General features: G+C 35.4%; 2 protein-coding genes across 2 annotated transcripts; both read right to left on the reverse strand.

Annotated features, from left to right (window-relative positions):
• Positions 1–19493: 19493 nt before the first annotated feature.
• LOC128127844 (uncharacterized) lies at positions 19494–20597 on the reverse strand. The gene has a single exon (XM_052766555.1). It carries the CDS (start codon positions 20595–20597, stop codon positions 19494–19496), a length of 1104 nt encoding a protein of 367 aa, XP_052622515.1.
• A 3841-nt stretch (positions 20598–24438) lies between these two features.
• On the reverse strand, positions 24439–27060 carry LOC111907669 (cyclin-dependent kinase inhibitor 3). Its single transcript, XM_023903471.3, has 3 exons — positions 26447–27060; positions 24939–25121; positions 24439–24843 (listed from the first exon to the last, which is right to left on the reverse strand). The coding sequence occupies exons 1-3, from the start codon at positions 26887–26889 to the stop codon at positions 24774–24776; spliced, it is 696 nt and encodes a 231-aa protein (XP_023759239.1). The 5' UTR covers positions 26890–27060; the 3' UTR covers positions 24439–24773.
• Between the last annotated feature and the right edge of the window lie 211 nt (positions 27061–27271).

Consider the following 27271-nt stretch of genomic DNA (forward strand, 5'->3'; position numbering starts at 1 on the left):
GTTACAAGCTAGTTCATTGAGAAAATAATGGAATGGAATCATGAATTCCAGCTTTAAAGGAGAGAAATACTTTGATATGACTGACGACATTGGAAGTTCAGCCAATGATCTAATTGGTGAATTGGTGATACGGTGATGGAAGTGAGATCGTACATGAAAGTGTGACTGAGATAGCTTGGGAAGGAGCTTGATGTTTTTAACTCAATGAGATCTTTTTGGATCCTAAGGAGTCGATGAAAAGATGACAACAATATAAGACATTGAGTGTGATTGTAGTTGTGGAAGTGGTGTCCTTATGAAACCAAGACATTAGGAAAAGGCGAGCAATAGTGCGTTGACCTAACATACTAGGCTAGTGAGTGAAGTCATTACAACAAAAGAAAGTGATGAGAGATAACTAAAGGTATTTCTTGATCCTGAAAGAATACAAACAATATGAAAACCGTCTAGAATCATGGAAATAATGGAAGCTAAGAACTAACGATGATAAGAACATGAGAGTACCTTACCCTATGGTACTAGACTATCGTGATGAACATGTTAACAGGGGAACTTTGTAACACCTTCTTACAAGTTCTATGATTATGATGAAAAGTTAAGATTATATAGGGAACGTGATGAGGGTGACAAAAGAAATAAGACTCCATGGTGTGATAGCTTGATGATGAAGGAGCAGTATCTGGAAAGTTTTATGTGATCGGTAAATTAGGAAGATGATTTCACATGATGGAATATAGAAGAATGCAAAGTGAACATCAATGATTTTATAGTACTAACAAGGTGTGTTGGATTAATGTCTAAGTCCATAACTATAATTGGTATGTATTTGACCCGATTTGGCATGGTCCATTTGGGTTGCATGGCATCGGAACAATTAGATAGACAAAATGAGAAAAAGGATACTTATGATTTATATTAATATATTATAAGTTCTAATATATTAATATGGAATCGTATTATTTAATTAGTATTGATCAAGAATTAATTTAGTGATAAAAAAGGAACTAATTAAATATGGACCCTTATATATATATATATATATATATATATATATATATATATATATATATATATATATATATATATAGGATGGGCCAAGTTCATTTAGGTTGGGCTAAGCTTTCATGGATAGTCTATGGAGTGTTTAACCCATGGATCCTATGGAAATGAAAGGTCATGAGTATTAGGGTTTACAAGAATGTAACCCTAATCCTTCACACAATATAAAGAGATCTATGGTTCATGAAATGACACTAGTGTGCAATATTTTAAAAACCAGTTTTTTAGTTGAACCAGTATGGTGAGTGGTTTCCGGTTTAACCAGTTCAACCACTGAGTAAACCGGTTTCCATAATTTTCATATTTTTTTCGTATTTCCGTACGCATACCTACATACACAAATCAAGAATATGATGTCCACAAGTTCAAAGATTAAAATACACATGAAAACAAGTTGTAGATCATTCTAAATACATTAAAATAACTCATAACCATAAGTTTTACATCAATCTACGTGCATTAAAAAGAAAATAAAGTCCTAGATGAATATAAATGCATCAAAAAACTTCATAACATTTATCATGTGCTTTTATTTAGAATTTTTTAATAAATGTGAAAAACCTACCAAAGTTTATTATGCAAAAGGTTTCAATTCCATGTGTTTTATTCAATTTAACCGGTCCAACCGGTTTAACCATATTTTTGTAAAAACCTGACGGTTCGATCCGATTCAGAAACAAACATAAAACCGGTGATAGTTGAACCGTTCCCTTTCTCGATTCCCGGTCCAACCGGTTCGACCGGTCGGTTCAAACCGGTTTTTAAAACATTGCTAGTGTGTGTACACAAGAGGGCAAAACCGATTTTGTTGCAAGTAACCTTATTCTCAAGTTATCCAAGGGTTCTTGGTGTCATGTGAACCATTTGAGTTGCAACACTTGGGGCACTAAGCTCTTAAAGGTTCAAGAGTTCAATCTCCATCAAAAGGTATGTCATTCTACTAGATTCTTGTATTGTATATACTTCTTAGTATGCTAGTTAGGATGAAACCTTGGAATATTGAATATTTGTATGTATAATAGAGAAAACATAGATCCAAGGTTTATAGGGTTGCATGTACACCATAGGAGTGTTAGAATGCTCAAAACCCATCAATGGTATCAGAGCCTAGGCTTGTTTTCAATTATACTTGATGTTACTTGCTTTTTAAGGCTGAAAATCGAAGTTTTTTGCTATCTGGACAGCTGACTCGACGAGTCCATGCCTAAAAAGTGCCTAAAATCATCCAACTCGTCGAGTTGGTTCATGCACTCGACGAGTTGGACCCCAGACAGCATATTTTTGAGTTTTTTGGCTCGAGTTGGACTAGGAACATTACCCTAAGCTGTTTTTGAACTTGTAAACCTATTTTTGATGTGGTAATGTTCATGCAATGTTTTAAAACCCGAGTCGACCCAGCCGGTTCAACCGGTTGGACCGTGACCCGGGGTAGAAGGCGGGTCAATTGAAACCGGTTTTTTGTAAAAATGCGAACCGGATCGAACCGGCCGGGTTTCCCCTAAACCGCGGTTCGACCGCTTATGTTGAACCGGTTAAACCGGGTTGACCCGTTTCAATAGAGTTTGGATAGTTGGATACAAGTAGCGAACGCCAAAACAACGAGCCGTTTGCGGTTTCTTCAATGTTTTTCAATGTTTAAACTTTGTGGACATTAAATTATTAGTTTTATATGTTTATGCATTATGAATGAAAGTAAAAATATATAGAAATAGAAAAAGACCATAAACCGGGTTGACCCGGCGGTTCAACCGGTTGAACCGGTTGACCCGTGAACCGGTCATCACACCGGGTCAACTAAAAACCCGGGTTTTAAAACATTGTGTTCATGCCAATCCAATTTCAAAGATAATTTTCAATAGATTCCATTTTTATATTAGTTTAATGGTTAGGCTAATTTCATGAAAATTGTTCGATTTGAATTATCTTGTTCTTATGAGTTAGTTTAGATTAATAGAAAAATTATGTGATAATATGTTTTCAATCCAAATTGATCTAAATGTTGTTAATAATATGTGTTTTTGTAACTTGTCCTCAAGTTATATGAAAAGTCACATTTAAGATTTTTAAAACTCATAAGATTTCATAAGTTATGAAAATGAAGAGTCTCACTTTTCAAATGTTTTAAAGTCTTCCATAACTTGTCCTCAAGTTAGGGAACTTGAAGAGTTTTTCATTAAAACTACTTAAAACTCATAAGTTATGGAATTGAAAAGTTTTTGAATTGTTCAAAACTTGCCCTCAAGTTTTGGAATTTGTAAAGTTTCCCCTCATGAATACTTTAATTCCATGTTAAACCCTTAGAATTTTAAAATTTAGAATTCAACCCTGATACTATTATAATATTAATAGTTAATAGTTATATATGTGTATAAGAACAAAATCAGTATTACCGTTAATAGACCTCATTCACGAAGCTGGTCTATACGGGAGGGGTATAAGGTTACTGCCTATAAAATGGCAGTTTAATAGGTGTCCACTCTCACCCACCGCTTTCTTGACTGGTGGAGGGTTGTTATCCAAACGGGTAGGACAAGAATATAATTCTCCCTTCATTAAAATTTAAAAGTATAATGATAAATACTAAGTAACTAAACACTTATAAATTCCCAATCTTAGGTACTTAGGAAAATGTGAATTTGGTGCTAATCCATGAAATTACACTTTGGACCTTGCTTAAGTCGTTAGTGGAGCGTGTGTGGTTAACCGGCACACTAACTTGGATTTAACAAGGTTGGCAAAGGGTGGCTTAAGGTTTATCATAGATCGGTGGAGCGGGTGTGGTTAACCGGCACATCGATTAGGTGATAAAAATTAAGAGTACAAAGTATATTTGCATGGTTATATACACCTTGTTTGTGATCCTCGGCATCCCAGTCACAAACTTGAGAGGGTACAATCGAGATTGAAACATGCCATTGAAAAGTTCAATAAATCTCAAAAGATCTAGGAATTTCAAATCCGATTAAAACCTAATAATTTATTTCGTTATTCATGGTGGAAATTGGTGAATCGTCATTCACCTACCTTCAAATATTTTGTAGCTTGGATTACGGACTCCTTCTTCCAAGTTATAAAATATTGTGCTGGGTCCTAGCCTTAATATTTCATATTGGGTGTTATATTAAGGACTTAATGTAACATCCAAAAATTTTACTCCAAATTTAAACTTTTCCAATCATAAATAAAACCAGATAATATTTGTTTACAAAATGTTTTCAATCATTATTCATCAGAGTGTCCCAATAACCGGATCATAAGGATGAGGAGCGGTACGGTCACGCCTTCGCCTTACCATGATCTCTTGAAGTACCTGAAACAATAAACTGAAAATTATAAGCCCGAGGGCTTATGAGCTACCCCCAAAATACCAATACCACAACGATAATACCATATCAGTAACAGACAATCAACAACATGCATACCGAGCCATCGGCCTGACTGGACCTCCCTACCGGGCCTACAGTCTATCTGAATCTGTCCCGAGCCTTTGGCATAACAAGAGAAGGTGTTTCAAACGCTAAAGCGAGCCTTACGCACCACATCGATACTATCCCTCCCAGAAGGAATAGAAGACTTCGTAGTCTATTGCAATGCATCCAACCAAGGGCTCAGATGTTTTCTGATGCAACGAGGTAAGATCATCGCCTATGCTTCAAGACAACTGAAGACAGACGAGGTCAACTACACCATGCATGATCTTGAGTTAGGAGCAGTTGTGTTTGCTCTAAAGATCTGGAGGCACTATCTGTACGGTACGAAGGGCACTATCTTTACAAACCACAAAAGCCTTCAACACATCTTTGATCAGAAGGAGCTTAACATGAGATAACGACGGTGGGTCAAGCTAGTCAATGACTACGAATGCGAAAATTGTTATCATCCTGGCAAGGCCAACGTAAAGTTGCAAACTTTAGTCCTTAAGCCATAAAGACTCTTTTAAGTCATGCAGTGACTCCAAATTACGGATCCAAGCTTCTAAGGCATGCTTTACACGTAAAGTTGTAAACTTTACGTGCATGCATACAATGTTGTAAAACTCCCTGAGTTGGCCGATTAATCCTCCGAGTACTCGCTACTCAGTCCTTTACCGAGGCAAGTTACAAAATCCCGAGTACTCCCTGGTCGACCCATTACTAAACTGAGTAGTGTTGTAAAACTCGGTCAACTCGGCGATTAATATGTATAATATACTTAATTATTTATGATTTAACACACTCACATATGATTATTACTACATATATATCTTAAACTTTCAGTAATTATTCACGAAGTTAAACCATTATGTGTTTTTTAGTTTTTGAGTATTCATATTTATCTAATTTTGTTATATATTTCAATCAACCTATGATTTTAACTTATGATTTTTACATATATAATTTCCCTAAAAGTATTTTTACATTAATTATTAAATCCGAGTACTCCCTGAGTACTCGCGAGTACTCCCAAGTACTCGCGAGTAGGGATGAAAGTGGGTCCAAACCCGGACCCGATGGACCCGGACCCGGAAAACCCGAAACCGGTTAACAGGATTTTATAGAACCGGAAACCGGACCGGTATATAGAAACCGGTTCCGGTTCGGTTCCGGGTATGGTTCCGGGTAAAGTGGGTCTAGAACCGGAAAACCCGGAAACATCAAAGTGGGTAGGTTGGAACCGGATAAAGTGGGTTTAGACCCGGAAAACCCGAAAAAACCGGAATTTTTTGGTAATTACTTACAACTTAGTGGGTTGAAATTTGAAAATTTTCATATTGATATCCCCACTTTGGGGGGCTGTAACTTATTGAATACGAAACCACAATTAACAAAATTAGAGTCTAAAATCATGTACAAACTCTAAAATACACTCTAGAAAAATCCGCATGTCAATCCGAATTTAAACGAATGAGATATACTTGTGTTAATATTTTCACATAATACAAAGTACAAAAACAAATAGCTAAAAAGTTGAAAATTTTTAGTTTTGATATCCCGACTTCGAATGACTGTAAATCATTGAATGTTAAACCAAAAATGACAAAATTATAGTCTAAACTCATGTACAAACTGTAAACTAGAAGTTGGAAAAAACCACATGTCAATCCGACTTCAAACGAGTTAGATATGCATGCTTTAAAACTTTCACCGAATACAAAAAAACTAAAAAACTAAAAACTTTCAGCTTTGGTATCTCAACTTTTGAGGACTGTAAGTCAATGAATATAAAACTAAAAATGAAAAATTTATAGTCTAGAATCATGTACAAACTCTAAACTACATGTTGGAAAAAACCGTATGTCAATTGGAGTTGAAACGAATAAGATATGCATCTTGTAAACGTTTCACAAAAAGTGGTTCCGGCCTTAAAAGTGGATCCGGTTCCAAAAACCGGTTCCGGATTTTAGACCCGGTTTACCCGGACCCAATGGACCCAAACCCGGATTACCCGGAACCCGGATAAAGCCAATTTTTAAACCCGGAACCGGACCCGGTTCTATATATTCCGGTTCTAACGGTTCCGGTTCCGGTTCGGTTCCGGTTCCGGTCCGGTTTTCCGGTTCTAAATCTCATCCCTACTCGCGAGTACTCCCGAGTACTCGCTACTCGGTAGTCGTCCAAACAGGTACCGAGTAACGAGTTTTACAACCTTGCATGCATAGCTAAAAAGGCTCTTAATATCAAACCCAAGCTCACAATGGGGGTTTCACACTCAAAGAGGCTTCATATGTGACAACTCTAAATTTCTATCTTATAACAAACCCTGCATTCAATCAAAGTCAAACTTTCAATTGCTAAATTTTAGCAATTTTGGAGTCAGTTTGGGTGTTTTGATCTCAAATACATCAAAGGCAATCATAGGAAGTATACTCTAGGGTTAATTGCACAACACTTACGTCTCAAAACTCCAAGAGTTTGGAGTTTATGTCCCTAACATGGAGTTTACGACCGTATACTCTATGGTATAAAGATGACACTTAGTCATTTTTGTCATTTTTACCATTTTCAAGTCCAAAACTCATTCTCTCTCAAGTATCATCCAAGTTCTTCACTAAATCTTCAACTTAGTAAATGTTTTCTTCCTTGATTAGTTAATAAGCCTCATTATCTAGTGTTTTTGTATGATTTCATCCATGAAATCTCTTCATTTGATAGATATTCAAGTGTTCTTCATTTCACCAAGAACACACACTAATGTTCTTGAGCCTTAAGCACCCTTACAAGCTTCTATATTGTAAGTACTCTTGTCTTAGCTTTTTCTATACATGAATCAACTATTTTACACCTAGAAATCATCAAGAAAACATAATCAAAAGGGATTTTACGGCCAAGGAACCTCCTTGGGCCGTAAACTCTATTTAAGGGTCCAAATGAGCCATAATCTCTTCCAAAGCCTTGGGATCAAGTCTAGAACACTTCTATCATAAGCTAGGGACCTTAAACTTTGATTTGGTACATGATACCATGAGTTTACAGCCATAAACTCATGGAGAAATGGTCCTTAGGCCTAAAACACTAGTTAGTGGTGCAATGGTGCCACCATTCCTTCCTAAGGCTTAGACTTGAACTTAGAACACTTCATATTGACTTGTAAGACCTTGAAACACAAAATGGTATTAGTTACCTTGAGTTTACAGCCGTAAAATCATGAGGAAATGGTCCTTGGGCCATAAACTCATGTGGTTCTTACCATATGGGCCATAAACTCCCAAGTGAGGCCTTACACCCCTTATGTGCAACCCTATGTGGTTTAACACTTCAGTACAAGTGTTTCCTAGTCCCTAAGGTTGTTCCATTACCTAATTAGTTTTTAAAAACACTAATTGTAAGCATATATGTGTCATTATATGTTAAATAGGATCCGTGTGTGCTCAAGTCCTCACTTAACACTTAGCATCCTTTTCCGATCTTACATTCGCATCACTCACTTCAAGTGAGTTTATACCCCTTAAACTTATCTTTTAAATGATTTTAAATGCTTTTATGGGGGGGAGGGGGGAAATACAAGTAGAAAACATGCTAGTTATATAATCAATCACATGTGATTTATAACTGTGTTTCAATCAAGGATTTCATATACTTCAAACTGTGTTTCAAAACAATCTACTTTTAAATCGTTTTATAAACTGACATCATGTCATTATTTATTTATTGTTCAAAACTGTTTAAATGTATTACAAAACCTCTTTCTAACTTATATGTATTGTCAAAAGCATGTATATATATGTATAGTTATATACATCATGTTTAAAGGACTTAGGACTGCTAGCTCGCTTTATTTCCTTTTCCTTGTTAGGATGTGGACTTAGGGTATCGGTCAGTTGTCCGAAGGTCGTCTAAATATTAGATATATATTATGTATACATATGTAGACATAAAAAGTTCTATTCAATCAGTTCAGTCTTTGGGTAGCAAAGGTATACATTCATCTATACATATACAAACTTACTAGTAAACTATAATAGGTATAGTTTAGGAGAATACTATCATATACAAGTACTATAACAGAGAATACTAGACAGAGAATACTATAACAGAGAATACTTTACAAAGGATACTATACAAACAATACTATACATAGAATACTATTACTATAACAAGTATACTATAACAAGATTCAGAGATAACATAATGTGAGATACTACTTCATGACACATCGACCATTTCGTTATGTCACGTTTTGTAACCAGAATCTCCTAGAGGGAGAGTGTGAGTTTGCGTATAGATCTATACTGGACTGACTATCCTACACCTTTGTTGTTCGCTACAGTGGGACTTGCAAGTCTACGGGTGCCAAATGTCATTTCTTCCGATGTCTTTCATCGTCGTGTTATAGTCAGATTAGCATGGTAACATTCAATACCACATTTTTCCTTAATTAAACCATTGGTTTTAAGGTAGTTATTACTTCAGTGATTGATACAAATAATATTGTAGTACACTTATACATTTTCCCATTATATTCAAATTGTGATCTTCTCACATAAAGGGTAATATAAAACTATATTTTGGTAATGATAGTCATACTTGAGAAAAGCATTCACTTTTACAAAGGAACAAACATACAATACAGTCGGGTCTCGGTAGAAGACTACTTTTTATACTAGTAGAAAATATAGGATTTTCTAGGAGTTTTCAAACATATACAAACAATTACATTGTTCAATTACAAACATTTTCATCAAACTTATACAAACATTGACACTAAATACTTATGAACTCGCCAGCTTAAATGCTGATCTACGCTTTCAAAATAACTTGTATTCTCAGGTCACCAGTAGACAGGTACCGATAATCAGGTTTTGAAAAGACGGAGCATCTTCAAGACTCGTCTTTTATTTTGATTATTCATTTTTGGTGTCTTATTACTATGAAAAAACATGCTTGTATGATATTATACTATAAATGCAATGGATGATGTTGTTGCTTATTTACTACTTTGCATTGTTATGATACTGTACATGACGTCCTCCGCCCCAGAACGTTTCCGCCATTCTTGGTTTTGGGGTGTGACATCATACATGACCAAACTTGGAGCTTTATGACTCAAGAACCCTAGGGTCCAGATCTGAAGTTACAACTTCAGATCTAGCTCATATCCCACATTATCATTTCAACCAAACCATAAAAACCCTAAATCTCAACAAAAAGAGGTATAGAAGGAAAAATGAAGTAAAGGTGATGACTTGATACCTCCAAATGATGCTAACTGAGGTAGATTTCTGATTCCCACGCCTTCCTTTCCCCTAGTCTCTTGCCCTCCAAGCTCTTCCTTTCCAAAAACCTCCTTTCTAAAGCTTAAGACACACAAGAATGAAGCACCACGTGAATTAGGGTTTTTTGAGCTCTCAAAGGACTACAAAGAGGCTAAGGGAGGCTTATGCTTCTTTAAATAGGGTGCAGAACCCCCGAGATTTTAGGGTTTCATATGCCATCTCCTACTCGTCGAGTTCTTCATGAACTCGGCGAGTAGGCCACTAAATACGCGATCCATCCCGTTGCTACTCGACGAGTAGGGCAACCAACTCGTCGAGTAGGTCTTAAAACCAAATAAATTTTTGTTTAAATTGGTACCAGAGAATCGAGGCGTTACAATTAAAGCAACTAACTTGAATTTCTCCCATTGTAGATATCAGGTTCAGACAACTATGATCTTCCTAAATCTCTTGAAACAAGCTTTCCTAATGAAGATGATGTTTCGTGGTTGGATCATGGAAATCATACTTCTTTTCCTCCACCTCCACCAATTATTCTCCCTGACCCACAAGCTCGAAGACTTGAAAAGTTCAAGATCACTCAAGCCCTCCTTGCAATGAAACATGAAGATGGAAGGCATGTGTGTTCTCACGTCTTAGAGACAAAGTCACATATCAACAGGCTGAGAGTGTTGGTGTCGATGTCCCAAGGTAGTTAGCTATTGACTGGGTTCTTTAGTCATTTCCCGAGTCATATAGTGAGTTCATTAAAGAATGCTATGTGATAGATCACGACATGACCCTAATAGATCTTTCTTATTTGCTTGTTGCTGCTGAATCAACAATGATTTGGCGCAATGGTCAAGCAAATTTGATTAGAAGGTCTACCTCTCAAGGTAACATTGGAATTCCGGAAAAGCTTTCTCTTCCCATTGGAAAAGGATTGGCCATGGTCAACCCGGTTGACCAAATGGTAAAGAGAAAGGCTAATTTTGTGACAGTCCCATGTACCATTCCCAAAGAATATGTATGTCTTTATTGTCAAGAGAAGGGACATTGGAAGCGAAACTGCCTGAACTACTTGAAAGATCTGAAAGAAGGAAGAATCAAAAAGTTTGACTCTGCTTCAGGTAAGTCCACCGTCTAACTCTGTTAAGTTTATAATTATTGATTCTTAATACATGATGTGACTATGTTACATTTTGATGTATGGCAGGATCAAGCAAAGGGAAGGAAACTTAAAGGAAGAGTATGCTGACTCTGATCGCGAAGATGGATTTCAATCGCATGATTTGAAGATCGGATTTTTGAGCTGCTGCTTAGGAGTTATGATAGATTGCCAGGAAATATGCAATAGCAAAGTCTTCATTTAAAGTTGCATTATAAGGAAAAAGTTTTTTCCATAATTTATAAATAAATAAAATTTTGCTTTATTTTATTATATCTCCTTGCAATGGAATTTATGAAAAATTGATATTTGTATGTTTCTAGCAATACTGGAAATATGAATTTGATTCTTTCTTTTGTGGTAATGTCTAAATTTACCAAATAAGGGAAGATTCTCATCACCCAAGTTTCAGTTGGATAGAAACTTGGAATCATGCAAGTTGTATTGTATGATGAATGAGAATTTTCATCTTTGGAAAATTAAGACTAAATCCTTGTTCACATGTATATGTGAGTCGGGTGGAGGACCAAGGGATCGAGTACACATTCTTATGCAATGGTCAAGTCCACCACAAAAGATCGATAAAACTATTTGTCATGATTTACTTAAGTTTAGTAAATATGGTTATACTTACAAGTTTAAGTATAATTCTGAAACATTGGAAAAGTTTCAGTGTATGGCAGAACGAATGAGAAGAATCAAATTAGGCAAAAAGATAAAAGTTTCTCAAATCTGAAAAGATGGGAGAGTACTTTAGTATCATGTTTTGTGATCATCTTAATGAGTAAGAAACCATATCACAATTGGTCCTCTAAGGACATCTTAGTGCATTTCTATGGCTAAGAAGAGGAATCATGAATTATTGAAATGGTTAAATCAAGAAGATGAGTCATACTTCGTTCCAAAACAATTCTTAGAGTCATACTCCAAGATTGTAACTTGAGTGACACATCTTAAAAAAAAGGGTTTATAACACCTGTCAAATGTAAGACTAATATGTTTAATTTCTACTCTTGAAATTCGTAAGTTGTGATGTTTTGGATAAAACAAATACCAACTAAGGCCAATTGTGTGAAGTGTTTGTCTTGATAAGAATCCGCACTATCTCTTGAATATTTGTTTGTCAAGGAATGGTTCTTGGCAAGAGAGTCTTATATGTCAAGAAGACAGTGGGAGTCTAAAAGATCCTGAAAGAGTTTCAAGAACTAATCAAGAATAAAACCTGTAGTTTATCACTAGCACACGACTTGAGTTTAGAAACCTATCCTGTTGACATATTCCTATTCCTATGCCCATTCCGGTTAAAGTTAACTATGCATGTGAGCTCTAAGAGTTCTCGGTTGCTTGCATAACAACTTGGAAGACATGGTAGGCCCTTGTGCTGCCAGGTGGCAAGAAATTAAGATTAAACAAGTTCAGTCCATATGACTTTGGATTTCTCAGTAACATTGTCTTGTGATTATGGTTTTGACAAATTCACATGGATGGGAACACATACACCATAAAATCTAAGTGTCATAAGGCTTCTCTTCGATTCATGAAAATGATGGTGAGGAAACGCTTTCACTAAGTAGATAGCAATTATGATATTTGAATTCTCAAAGTCGTTAGTGGAGCGTGTGTGGTTAACTGGCACACTAACATGGACTTGTGAGAAATGAAAAAGGTCTAAACAACTGAGACTATGATTATGGCATCCTTTTTCATAGTTCTAAAATTGTTTAGACACACATGTGGGCTATCTATGGAAAGGTGTATGATTCTGATAAAGTTTTACCAAAGCACCTCGTATCAGAAATTTGAACTTTGGTAAGAAAGCCAATAAAGTATTGATTTCTAGAAGTCCAACTAATTTTTGAGTACATGTCAAAGCTAGTGGGAGCATAATTGTTATGCTAGTAATTATTATGATAATGAGAGCATAATTAGTTATGATAAGTGTTGCAAGTTAGCAATGTTAATTATAGAAAACAAAAGTTTCAATTGGGAAAAAATTGTTTTGCTATAATTAACGGAGAGTAAATTATACTTCATTTCAAATCTAAAAGCTTAGATCATGAGATTTTAATCAAATTTAGTCAAGTATATATATGATTGTTATGTTGGAATGGTTCAACATAAGGAAATTCTATATATGGGAACATTATTTGCGTTCTAAAATTCGATTATCATTACGACATCCCTCTTCATAGTCGAATTATGAAAACATGGCAAATAAAAAAAATATTGTAGCAAAAGACACATCTAGAATTATGTCTTTATGTGAGACATCATGAATCGTGTCCCATATGCTTCCGATATAGGATCGATTGCATGTGCTATAATATTCATATGTTCTAAATTTTTCCAAATGCCTAGGGCATTAAGAGGGAAAAAGTACTAGAACTGGATATGACTAAAGTGATTAAGCAATTGTTGAGGACAATATGAGGTGTTACATAAGATTGGTTGCTCATGGACAGTTGGAAGTATGGTGTAAATTCTTGGAAAGGACCTTTTTGACATATTCTGAAATGAGACAACTCTTGTTCAAAAGTGATAGTCAAAATGGGAATATGGAAATGTCTTCGTATGTGGAAGTATTCAATCTGTGTAAGATTAGAAAAAAAAAACTTAATGCGAGAAGGATGTTTAAAGGAATGTACTTTGAATGCGAGACTTCGTTTCCATGGAATTGATCTCCATTGGAGTACTCTGTAATGTCTGTTTCCAAGTCTTTGTGACTTTGTGCATAGTCATTACGAGAGGGTCAATGCATATAAGTTTAGAATCTAACAGATTTCGGTAAATGGTAGGAATTTGGAATTCTTACATTTACGCTAAGGTTTTGGGATTGTGAAATGAGAATCATTGGAATCATGTTCAATTGATCTATTCCACAAAGTAAGGATCATAGAAAAACATAGTGTGCATACTTGGTGTATGGCATAACTATAATTTGGATAAACATAGTGTGCATGCTTAGAGCATGACATGACTATTGTTTTGATTCAAGTATAAAGTTGATGATTTGAAACATTATGCAATGAATAATGTGTAATCAATATGGTGATAAATAAAAGGTGTTCTATTTATATTCATAAGTTCTGAGACCATATTGGATTCGATTATTCTTGTGTTTTACTTTGCATGTTTTGACTTCCAGAATAACTAGGTCATTCTTCCCGAATGACTAAGTTATTCAAACCATCCACAGTCGATAATACGTTGGAAGTAGGTATTAAGGCAAGACTATCATGAATTAGGTTTGTAGATGTCTAAGGTGTTGGACATAGCAAGAGTTGCTACAACATTCATGAGTGCTCCTGGAATGAGATTCGAGTATTGGATTAAACCCACGCTCATTTGACTTACTTCATGGATTTTATCACAAGTGATCATGAGACGATAATATCTTATATTCTTCAAACCTAGAGATATGAGTTGTTGACTATGAGTTGGTTATACATTGATTGTACGAAAACACATTGGTAACTCGATGTTATAAAACGTGCATTTGTGTAGGATTCAACAAGTAGTAGAACAAGCATATGAGTCGAAGTTTATCCATTCCTTTTACCCTTGAGGGGATACAAGCGATATATGTGGGCCCCTCGATGATTTAGTGATGACACCCCTAAGTGTTTGGCCAAGCCTGGACTGATTTGATTTGTTCAATTAGTCGGTCGTCATAAATCGGAAATCGGGAAACAACAAATGGACAGAGAGAATGATTATAATCCATGTCTCAGTCCATATAATATCTAGAATGGAGGAATATATGATCCCTTATCTAATGGACAAGTCATTGACTAGGTCAGAGTTCGACAGCGGCTTTAAGAGCTACGATTGCTAGTCGGGTTTTAGAGTCATACGCAATAATAATTTTAGACTTATCTAAGTGGGAGACTGTTGGATTAATGTCTAAGTCCATAACTATAATTAGTATGTACTTGACCCGATTCGGCATGGTCCATTTGGGTTGCATGGCATCAGAACAGTTGGATAGACAAAATGAGAAAAAGCATACTTATGATTTATATTAATATATTATAAGTTCTAATATATTAATATGGAATCATATTATTTAATTAGTATTGATCAAGAATTAATTTAGTGATAAAAAAGGAACTAATTAAATATGGACCCTTATATATATATATATATATATATATATATATATATATATATATATATATATATATATATATATATATATATATATATAGGATGGGTCAAGTTCATTTGGGTTGGGCTAAGCTTTCATGGATAGTCCATGGAGTGTTTAACCCATGGATCCTATGGAAATGAAAGGTCATGGGTATTAGGGTTTACATGAACGTAACCATAATCCTTTGCACTATACAAGAGGGCAAAACCGATTTTGGTGCAAGTATCCTTATTCTCAAGTTATTCCAAGGGTTTTTGGTGCAACACTTGGGGCACTAAGCTCTTAAAGGTTCAAGACTTTAAGCTCCATCAAAAGGTATGTCATTCTACTAGATTCTTGTATTGTATATATTTCTTATTATGCTAGTTAGGATAAAACCTTGGAATATTGAATATTTACATGTATAATAGTGAAAATAGAATAAAAGGAAAATGATATGACACCAAAGTTGCACAAGAAAAGTGAAAGATGAAAGATAGGTACATCCTTGAATTTTAGTACTTTATTCAATTATATATATATATATATATATATATATATATATATATATATATATATATATATATATATATATATATATATATATATATAGAGAGAGAGAGAGAGAGAGAGAGAGAGAGAGATTGAGATTTTACTTTTTATTTATGTGATAAATGATAATCAGTAAAACTTAAAAACTTGTTATTGTGCTCGATAAATTTTAAAAGAATTAAATCATTTTTGGTATAAATTATACATATGTATCTAGCACAAAGTACATAGATTCTTTTTTTTTTTCGTTCATAAATATCATGTTAAAAACAAGTATATAAATAAAAATTCTCAAATTTGTTCAATTGTGTAAGAATGGGCCTCCTCAAAGCCCATTTGATTGGCATATTATTAGTTCATACTTTAATGCTCCAGCCTTCCATTCCCTAAAGGCCTAAACAGGCTAACAAAATCATCATATTACGGACCCCAACCCCGGGTTGTGAAAATCTATATTTTTCGTTGGCATTAACAATATCAGCTGAATTAAATATTAATCATAAAGCGAAATGCTTATTAAGGTGCTAATTAAATCATAGACCAAACACATCAAGACATTACTCACAGGAACATAATATGAAAAAGGAAAACGTAACATAAGCAAAAGAGATAACAAATGGCACAATCATTCTGAAAAACATTCTACAATCGAAGGTTAAAACATCTCAAAAATGTTAACTAAAATGCATGATTGGAAGGGGATAACACCCAAATCTATTATCTATGCAAATCACAGGAAGCATACAAAAATAGTTGAAGGAGTTAATGAGTTATGATAAGACACACATGTAGCCTCTAGGATTAAAGTGAGGGAGTTTGAAGAAGCCACATAAAGATTGAGTTGGCTAATGAATGGAGATGGCGACATGAGTATGAGAAGGGTTGAGAAATAGATGCAATCTGTCACCGTATCACCAATCCTCTTCTAGGTTTTTCTGACATTATCTATACCACTATTGAATTTTAATGGTCCAAAGGGTTTGTGTTAGCTCCGATGTTTTAAAAAACGGTTTTTTAGTTGAACCGGTATGGTGACGGGTTTCCGGTTCAATCATTGAGTAAACCGATTTCTATAATTTTCATCTTTTTTCATATTTTCGTACACATACTTACATACACAAATCAAGAATTTGATGTCCACAAGTTCAAACATTAAAATACAGATGAAACAGGTTATAGATCATTCTAACTACATTAAAATAACTCATAACCAGAAGTTTTATATCAATCCAGGTGCATTAAATAAAAATAAAGTCCTAGATTAATATAAATGCATCAAAAAACTTCATAACATTTATCAAGTGCTTTTATTCAGAAAAAAAAAATTAATAAATGAAAAACCTACCAAATTTTATTATGCAAAATGTTTCAATTCCATGTGTTGTTATTCAATTTAATCGATTCAACCGGTTTAACTGAACATGTTCAACTGGATTTTTGTAAAAACCGGCCGGTTCGATCCGGTTCTGAAATAGACATAAAACTGGTGATAGTTGAACCGTTCTCTTCCCCGATTTTCGGTCCAACCGGTTTGACCGGTCAATTCAAACCAGTTTTTAAAACATTAGTTGACTCTAAGATGGTAAAGTAAAACATCTAATAAACTACCTAAAAAATAGTTTATAAGCTAGTTTTTAGCTTCAGAAACATTAAAACTTAAAAAAACTCAAAATTAAGTCACATATGATATGCCAAATAAACAATCCCAAATATCCCTTCATACTCGTAGCCTAATAGTAAACACGAATGATCTTTAACTTATGAGATATTGAGTAAACTAACCATTATAAATAAGTTTTTTTAAAGAAAATAATCATTTTTTTTTTAATTTTTGAAAAATGGAATCTTTCTCCATAATGCCCGTTCCGAATTGTTTTTCAATTTTTGGAGTTCTTTTTCTTCTTCTTCTTCTTCTTCTTCTTGCAATTTTTTTTTCAAAGAAATCTCTCTACTTATATCTGAAATGTCAAATGTCTATTTCGAAATGTATAATATCACCGTTTTCAATAAAATGTTTGATTTTAAGCCATAGTATTGTATATATTTTCTATTTACTATGTTTCTTTGATTTTTTTTTGTTAGAATTTAGTAAAAAATATTTTTTTCTCTAAATTCTGGAACTGCTAATTGGATTTCTGATTTGTTTTTGAAATTCCAAAGTTTTTTTTTAATCTCTGAAATCCGGAATATTGGGCTAAAATTCCAGAATGTCAATCCGAAATATTTTTTTGTTATAATTTTTTTTTTCAATCTGGAATCCTCTTTTCTGGACTTGGTGGTTATTTTTACAAAAGCAAAAAATAAGTTATTATTTTTTTCAAATGCACATTACATTATTAGATTACTCAATTTCACTTAAGTTAAACATGATAAAGTATTGCCATTTAAACTTCTTTTTTCATTCTTTTTTGATTATACGGGACTCACCTGACCGTCATCGAGACTTAGCACGGATGAATCTAGCCTTAAGGGTTGTGGGAAAAGGAGCTCAACAGAATTTTCAGAACCACGAATCCTTCTGGTCATAATTAGGATTAAATAAATAAAAAATAGTTAAAAAGGCCCTCAACGGTTACTTGGCCAAATAACCAATCTTTTAAAAATCTTTTTTTTAGTTGAACTGGTATGGTGATCAATTCTCAGCTCAACTGCCTGTTCAATCAAGAATTTTCCTACGGCTGATGGTGGTGTGTACCTGCCTTCGAGTCCTTCGAGTTGTGTACATTCTGAAAATGTTTAATTTTTGGCAATGGGTGTTTTTTTAAGGCTAAGGGAAATTAAACTATACAAGTCCAATAAACATGTTCAACGATTTTTTACTAGTTCGATAACACTGGTTCAACCCGGTTCTTGAAGAAATCGTTCGGTTCCAATCTGATTTAAAAATTGTCATAAAATATGTCATTGTTGAACCTCTCTCGTCTCCGGTTCCTAGTCCAACTGGTTTGATCGATCAGATCGAACTATTTTTAAAACATTGCAAAGAACTAAACAACAAAGAAAAACGGTAGCTGCTGTTAATAGCCTATATATATATATATATATATATATATATATATATATATATATATTCTTAGATCGTAAATTGTTTTAGTTATCATCACACAACGAATGAGAAGACAAACGGGCAACAAGTTGCGCCGCTAAACCCTTTTGCATGGTAAAACCAATTCTTTTGAAGACTACATCCATAGATCTAGGGGATATAACATGGATGTGCATGATCCGTTGTAGTCTACTAAGAAGCTCCACCGCATCCGACACAAGGAAATCAAACGTATCAAATGCAAATGATATGAACACATGTTGATTTTCCATGCACGGTTTCTCATGTTTGGTGACCTTGCAAGTAGCAGTTTTAATGTAGCATGTCCCTCCGTGAAACCCCCGTCCCTCAAACTTACGAGAAGAGATACCCCTGTAAGGTCCACACATGCGTGTTTCCCTCCAACCCATCCAAAAATCAAAACGTCAGCCGGTCTAAGGGTTGACCTTCCTTCTGGCGGGTCAGTTAGGAAATTCACAGGAGCCTCTATCTTGGCGGAAACCCCGACACGCTTACAGATGTCGACCAAAACATCCTTAACCATATCGTGTCTGTATTTGAACCCCGGGAGTTCTTTGCAATGAACTGCATGCTCGCCAAAAGAGTTTAAACATGCCTTGCGGCACACTGTACATATCCCATCGGCTGGGAATATTGGAATCATGAGTCGATATCTGAGGATGGTACGATACTCCACCGAAGACATATGTTGGCCAAGCCCATCTATAGGGATAGCTAGAAGAAAATATTAAGCATGTGGTGCACGTAAACACTGGAAAACTGCTTTCTGCCGAACCGTCATATTAAAATTAATTTCCATATCTTGGATAATTTTACTAAAATGGCACTCGCCAGTGTATTCTGGGATTTAGGGGGTGTCCTTAGTAGTAAAACTGCTAAGGTCAATGTCCGGAAGCTTGTTACGAAGAGAATCTAAGGCACAAGCATAATCAGAATCCATACTATAAATGTCGATATCCCGTAAGATGTGGTCTTGCAATATCCAAGATTGGGCCCTTGAGGCAACAAAAGCATATGAGGTAGCCTTTACTGCCGAGTATAAACCCAAACCACCAAACCGAATGGGTGGGGAACCAAGTCGCCACTGTAAGTCGCCAAAGAAGGGGCCACCACAAACCATAATGTCCTCAAATGCCCTGCGTAATCCATTATTGAAGAACAACGCCGCCTCCTCCATGTGAACGGGTTGGCACGTCCTCAGCCCAAAGAAAAGTTTAGCAATACCCATACAAGACGAAAGTAGAAGGAGCTCACTCTGCGGGTCAGACAATTGTGGAAGAAGGCGCATCAAATTCACAGCGTCTTCAGCTCTCTTTATGGCTAAGTTGCTAATGAAACTAGCATCTCTGCTAACAACTCCCCCAAGAAGTTTCACCCCCAATGGCGGCCTCCCGATGCCAAACAGGAATAACCCCTCACGCAGCTTCCTTCCATCACACGAGGGCCAAAAGAGCTCGGTTTTCTTGATATTCAACTGAAGGCCCAATTGTGGGCCAATAGCCTTAATGATGTCTAAGGCTTTGGCCACCTCCTCAGAATCTCCAATAAGAGTGCCATCATCCAGGTACCATGCATGGAGAAGAAGCTTGCAATTGTCTCTAATATTATGCAAGAGCGGGTGCAACACAAGGGCAAAGAGAAGTGGTCCCAAGGGGTCTCCTTGTTGAACTCCAGTAGAAGACCAAATATGTGCGTTCCCTATATATAACCTTGTTGCTTGACCATATAGGAATTCTACCCACAAGGATATAAAAGGGCACCTCAATCTAACCTCATGAAGTAATGCGGATCTGTCAACAAGGTTAAAGGCATTAGAGAAGTCCACACTAAGCATGGAAAGAGACCCGTCATTGTGGCGTTCACTCAACACCTTGTTGGCGCTATGTAATACGGCTTCAGCGCCACCCGACACCCCGACCCCGAACTGAAAATCACTGAGATACTTGGCCATTTCTTAACCAACACCTTTCATAGCCAGCTTGGAAACCAAACGTCTCCATATAGTTCCTACTGCAATAGGTCGTATTCCCTTGTCAGGTTTTAGAAGCGGGGTAAGAGGAGCAGAGGCAACAAATTCCGCCAAACTCGAAGGGCATCTCCCCCTAGCCATAAATTAATTACACATGTGATAACACATAGGAGGTCTTTGGCGATTGCTGAACCTTCTCCACAAAGAGAATCTAAAATATGTTGAGCTCTCAACCCATCTCTCCCACACGAGGTTCATTTAGGGAATGATTTAATTCCCCCAAGGACATTGTCAATATGAACCACAATGGGAGGTACTGAACATATGGAAGGTTTACATATCCAAAATAACTCAAGAAAAAAGATATTAAACATCTAAGATAACTCGAGAAAACATATTTTCTCTAATAAATGAAGGTTTTTTTGTCATTTGTTACAGTCTCATTCAATTTGCCAAATGTCATTTTGTGGTTATTTTGAATTAATTTTTGTCCACATGTCATTTTATTAGTTTTTTAATTTTATTAAATTCCACATAATATTTTAATGTTGTAATTGTAATAAATGTAGTAATAAATAAATATTAATTTCATTAATAAACTTATCTTTTAATTTCAAATTTCCAAAAATTAAAGCACATTGGTTTCTTTTATTTATTTAAATTGTTTTTTTAAATTTAAAAGATAAAAAACATTTCATTATAATAATTCATTATTTTTCTTATTTTCTTATAAATTCAAAGTTCTCAAATGTTTTGACAATTATATTTAACTTTTTTTAAATTAACTCGTGTAATACACGGGTCTTACAACTAGTCCAATAATATTTGAACATAAATTTTCCGAAATTAAGACTTTGTTTTATAAACCCATAAAAACAAATTATTAGGGACGAGCATTGGAACTGGCCCGAACCGGAACGGGAACTAAACTTGGCGGAAAATAGGAACCGAATCGGACCGTCGGTTTCGGTTCTACCGATTCTGGTTCCTATCGGTTCTTGTCGTGTCTTCAATGTTGGAACCGAACCTCGAGAAATAGCAACATATGATCCGGTTTTTGCCGGTTCTACCGGTCCCCGATTCCAAAAGTCCACAAGAATTCGTCCCGGTCCCGACCTGAATTGTTCTATCCGGTTCCGGTACATTGATGATGAGACAGTCATTGGAGATTCAGAGGAGGTGGCCAGAGTATTGGACATCATTGGGGTGGCAGGCCCAGGATTGTGGCTTGAGCTGAATATCAAGAAAACTGAGTTATTTTGGCATTCATGCGATGGTAGGAAGCTTCGTTCAAGTTTAGTCCCTTCTGACATTGGGCGACCGTCAGTGGGGGTGAAGTTTCTTGGGGGAGCTGCTAGTAGAGATGCAAGTTTTATTAGTGGGTTAGCCATGAAGAGGGTTGTCAAGGCTGTTGACTTGATGTGCCTTCTACCACAGTTACATGACCCCCAGAGTGAGCTCCTTTTGCTTCGATCTTGCATGGGCAGCGCCAAACTTTTCTTTGGCCTTAGAACATGGAAATGGCAACTGGCTTCGTTACCAATTAGGTTTGGTGGTTTGGGGTTGTACTTAGCAATAGAGGCTTCCTCCTATGCTTTTGTGGTCTCACGAGCTCAATCGTGAGTGTTACAAGACCAGATCTTACGAAATAGCGACATATATGGTATAGCTTTAGATTATGTTTGTGCTTTGGCTTGTCTTCGTGATAGGATTCCGGGCTTTGACTTCAGTGGTTTCACTAATAAGGACACCGCCCCTCCAAAAGCCCAACATTCATTGGTGAGTGTCCTTTTTAGTAAAATTGTCCAAGACATGGAAGTTCATTTCGACATGTCGATTAGGCAGAAAGCAATTTTTGAGTGTCTAAGGGCCCCACATGCTCAGGATTTCTTATGATTATTCCTATTGACGGTCTTGGCCAGCATATGTCGTCAGTGGAGTATCATGTCATCCTCAAATATCGCCTTATGATCCCTTTATTTCCAGCTGACGAGACTTGCCCTGTTTGTCGCAAGGCATGTTTGGACTCCTTTGGGGAGCATGCAGTTCATTGTAAAGAGCTCCCGGGTTTCAAGTACCAACACGATCCGGTTAGGATGTTATTTTCGACATATTTAGGTGTGCTGAGATTTTTGTCAAGAAAGAGGCCCCTGTGAACTTTCTGACTGATCCATTGGAAGGAAGATCAACACTTATACCAACTGATATTTTAGTATTTGGATGGGCTGGAGAAAAACATGTATGTGTGGATCTAACAGGGGTTTCCCCTCTTGTGGGCTTGGGGAGTGGAGTTTTCACTGTGGGGCAAGCTGTTTTAAAAGTTGCATCAAGCAAAGTGGCAAAACATGAGAGCGTGCATGGAACACGTTTATACCCTTTGCATTTGATACTTTCGGTTTCCTTACGCCAAAAGTTGTGGAGCTACTCAATAAAGTCCAACGGGTATGCATAGTAATGTTATGACTCCAAGATCTATAAATGTTGTTTTTAAAAGAATTAGTTTTGTCATCCAAAAAAGGGTTGTGACACAGCTTATTGCTCATTTACCTGCAACATCTATGTAAATCTTTCTTATGAATTTGGTAATGAAATTTGAGATATTTATTAAAAATAATAATAATAATAATAAAATAATAATTGAAAATCGTTAGCTAAAAAAAAAATGCAAAACAGTAAAGTTTATTAGTATATCTTGGGAGTATAAACCACCAAGGTGATGAATGAATGTCGAGGTGATTTTTAGTAATCGATTCAATGAGTATGTTCAAGATTTTATTAGGTAGTTTGACGTCTGTAAATTATGTCACTTTTATTTTGTGGTCTCAAGTAAAATGTTTTTCTACTGAGAAAGAATCCAATGAGACATTGACAAGTTTCTCTGAAAGCCAAAAAGATATTGGAATCTTAAAAAAATGGAAGCGTTCTTGCTTTGATATTCGCAGCTTTTCTGCATGCATGGCTGTATGCTAACTCTTAGTAGGCTTATAATTCATGCACCCTACCACTGTTACCTGACCTCACCATGCTGCTCAGGCTAAACATTGCCATTGGATACTGTACATATTCACTAAATTACATAAATGGTCCCTATGGTATAGTGAAACTAGCAACTTTTGTCCAATATTTTTGTTACATAGCTCGCTTGTCTCCATGGTTTCATTTTCTTATATGTTTCATCCGAGCATGTGCAGGTGTTCATGGGAATTTCGTGATTGTAAAGTCGTATTTTTATGGGTATCACAGGTGTGTCTGAAGTGTGATATCTTAAATAGAACCTTGTTAATTGTTAAATCCTCTTTTGCTGTTGTAATTGGAATAGAACCTAATCAGATGATGCAGTGTGGATGTGGAAGTTGATAATATTAATTGAGAATTTCCAAAATTGGTCCCTATGTCATGTTTATATTTACTGGATTGGTCCAAAGGCAATATGATATTTTTTTAAAATATTAATAGCAAAGTGTTAGATTTAATGGCTCAATGACCAAACATGAAAGAAAATGAAACCACAGCTAAATGTGAAAGAAGATGAATTCAAGGGACAAGAAAAAACCTTGGACCAAAATTGCTAGTTTCAATACAGCAGAAAAAAATAAAACAGGAAAACAAAGCTAAAAAAAATACCCAACTTTAACCTCTCAAAGTCAAAGCTACTGAGTCGCTGTTCAAAATTGAAATTGGAACAATCACATGTGTGTGTGCATTATTTCTCCTCTTTTTAGGGTTTCAGTCTATGCTCATCAAGAGGAAAATACACTTGTTCACCATGTCAATTATTGCCAAAACAAGTTCAAGGGCACATAAAGTAAAAAGATCATAAAAGTTGAGACTAAAAAGTAAATCCATTTTGACATTAACTACCAATTTTGAACTTCACAATTAAAGCTAAATGAACACTAACCCTGGCAATTATTCATGAATTATTACTTGCAAATCTAGGGAAAGGTAAAAACAACATATTTTTCCTTCATTCCCATTCTACCCCTACATATGTTAGTGTGTAATACATCAGCTCTATTATCTTGACATCATTATAGATTACACAGCTCTTCTGTTTGCTCTTTACATTCCATTAATCCTCTACTTTCTTATCTTCAAACTATGATATCAATGTTATTAATTATTATTATTATTATTATTATTAATATCAACTTCCATTTATGGTTGGACTTTCACCCATTCATAACGCCCTTCAAGCGGCTTTTCATTCACAATATCAAAGTTGTACCTGCATTATTAACCCAAAATGATTAAATAAAACAAATGATTATTCAGGAACATTCGAATATATAAATACTATTAAAAAGTTAAAAATCAATTTACTTTTCAGAAAAACGTCGTTGCTGTTCATGTGCATGTCGAGCAAAAAACACCTCAATCTCCTGTGCTGAAGGCATAATCCCCTGGATTACCCTGTTAGAAGCATGTCGGTTTGTAGCAGATCCAGGGGTATTATTGGTATTTGACTCCCTTATAAAGCTACAAGGTGTGCTTTCTCTAGTGCTCCTACATATATATTTTAAAAAGAAATGGCAATTAGCATAACAAAGAAAACAAAAATAAAGTCTGTTATAGTCCCAAGAAATTAACTTATGTAGCTATGGTCCACTTAAAGGATGGATGGATAAAATGGTTAGAAAGATAACAAGAAAAAGAAATACTATATTTGTTTTATAAAATAATGATAGTGGGAGTGAAACTTATACGATATTCTATCCTTTTCCTGTTTAATTGTTTGTGTACTATCAACTGACACATGGTAAAAAACACCTTATGTAGGTGGGGCCAGTCCTTTCCCATGCATTCTAGTAATACACTGTTGATGAGAATCTAAACTAGGAAGTGGCAATGGTCAACATGTGATTGAAACAGATTTGGTTTTGTTTCTCTGTTCTACCAATAAATAAGCTACATAAATTTAACCCAAAAAAAAGGCCTGTTTAAAAAACAAGTCATGATATGGAAAAGATGCCGATTGATAATAAATGACACCGATGTTAAAAACAGTATCCATGTTGGATTTTATCTCAATCTCATTACCCATGTCTCATTATATGTTATGAACAATACTAAAACATGTGGGACAGAAATTACTCTAGATCTCTTGTATGGTTGTATGTACAAAGATTTGAATGCTCTTCCCACTTTTGCATGTTTAAAAGACATTAATGCCCTTTACACCCGTATGGCTCGTGGGATTACAAGAGAAATAATCTGTGTCATGTCATCTTGCATATAGGGAAAAAGGCAAACATTATGAAAAAAATATATTCACCATAAAATGTAAATACAAAAATAAGAACTTTGTTATCTAACGAGATGTGTTCATTCAATGTATTTTTATAGTTCTTTGAAAAAAAAGGATTTGGAAAGTTAATTGTTTAATTAAAGATGGTACCCACACGATGAAGCAATGAAAAAAGAAAAAGAAAGTGAGACACTTTTGCATATAAGAACAAGAAAGTCTCTCTCCAAAGAGCATTTTCAACCAATACAAAAGAATATTCACACCCACATAAGACAAGAAAGCGCCCTTTAAAAATTATAAAACAACTCAAAAGAACATATAATTGAAATACTCATATTTCTTTTAACATCAAATAATAACAAGTTGATGACGAACATAGATATTTTTATGCAGAATAGTTGATATTCTGTCCATGGTGTGTATTTAAGAAACGTAAAGCATCAAAAAATAATTTATGTAAAATTAACCCCCTTTTCCTCATATAATCAAACAAATATTAAAACAGGAATAGAAGCAGGAAGCAGAAAATTTCTGCAAAAGATGCTAAATTATTAAATAAATCAGAGAAATAAATAAATTATACCTCTCTCTGCCATCGAAATCAGTATTATTTTCGCCAAAAGAAGTTTCTTCAGTACCAAAATCACAATAAGCCTCTGTTTCTTCGTCTGCTTTGATTTTGGACTCACGCAAAACCCTATGGTTTTCATTACATGAACCGGACCCAACTGAAACCGAACCACCGGAACGAATTACCAACCTCGAAGTTCCCATGCTAGGGTTAGGGTTTTCTTGCCTGCAGCACGTCGATTGTTGCAGCGGTGGCTTTTCCAGCCTACGGCTTCGAAGCTGGAGATACGACAACTCATGGTTGTCCTCGAGCGGAGGTGTGTCAGTGGTTTTCGAAGCTTGAAGTTTCTGTAAGGCTAGGGTTTTGGCTCGCGTTCGGACGCCGAGAGAAGAAGAGACTTCCATAACTGCCACCGCATCGCCGGTCAATTTCGCTTTCCTCATGTACTTCCCCATGCGCCTAATTTGATGATGGACGAATCAGATTGTGAGAATTGAGTCTCATAAATTCTTGAAATTTCGTAGAGATATATGAAAACGAAGACGGTTGTTTTAGAGAGAGAAAGAGAAGAGGGAAAGAAGGGGGAAAGATTTGATTGTAAGAAGTTAGGGTTGGTGTAAAAGGAGAACGGCAGTTTTGGGGGCATTTGTATTGCTTCCGGAATTTTTTATCTACCTAAAATGCCCTTGGTTAATAACAAATAAAATAATTAAAAAATGGCATCCAAAGTGGTATATGCTCCAAAATAATTATGTGATATAAATATTAAACTTAAAAAATTAACCATGTTAAAACGGGTTGTAAAATACCTGCAACCACTTTTGACAAAAAAAAAAT

The sequence above is a fragment of the Lactuca sativa genome, chromosome 8 (genome assembly GCF_002870075.4).
Source record: "Lactuca sativa cultivar Salinas chromosome 8, Lsat_Salinas_v11, whole genome shotgun sequence".
NCBI lineage: Eukaryota > Viridiplantae > Streptophyta > Magnoliopsida > Asterales > Asteraceae > Lactuca > Lactuca sativa.

What these genes read in the sequence shown, in the direction of transcription:
- LOC128127844 (XM_052766555.1), bottom strand. Translation starts at nt 20,597, where the DNA reads ATGGCCAAGTATCTCAGTGATTTTCAGTTCGGGGTCGGGGTGTCGGGT.
- LOC111907669 (XM_023903471.3), bottom strand. Translation starts at nt 26,889, where the DNA reads ATGGGGAAGTACATGAGGAAAGCGAAATTGACCGGCGATGCGGTGGCA. An exon ending in GATTTCGATGGCAGAGAGAG is followed by an intron (nt 25,122 to 26,446) that starts GTATAATTTATT and finishes ATATATATGTAG; the next exon opens with GAGCACTAGAGAAAGCACAC. An exon ending in CAACGACGTTTTTCTGAAAA is followed by an intron (nt 24,844 to 24,938) that starts GTAAATTGATTT and finishes TTAATAATGCAG; the next exon opens with GTACAACTTTGATATTGTGA.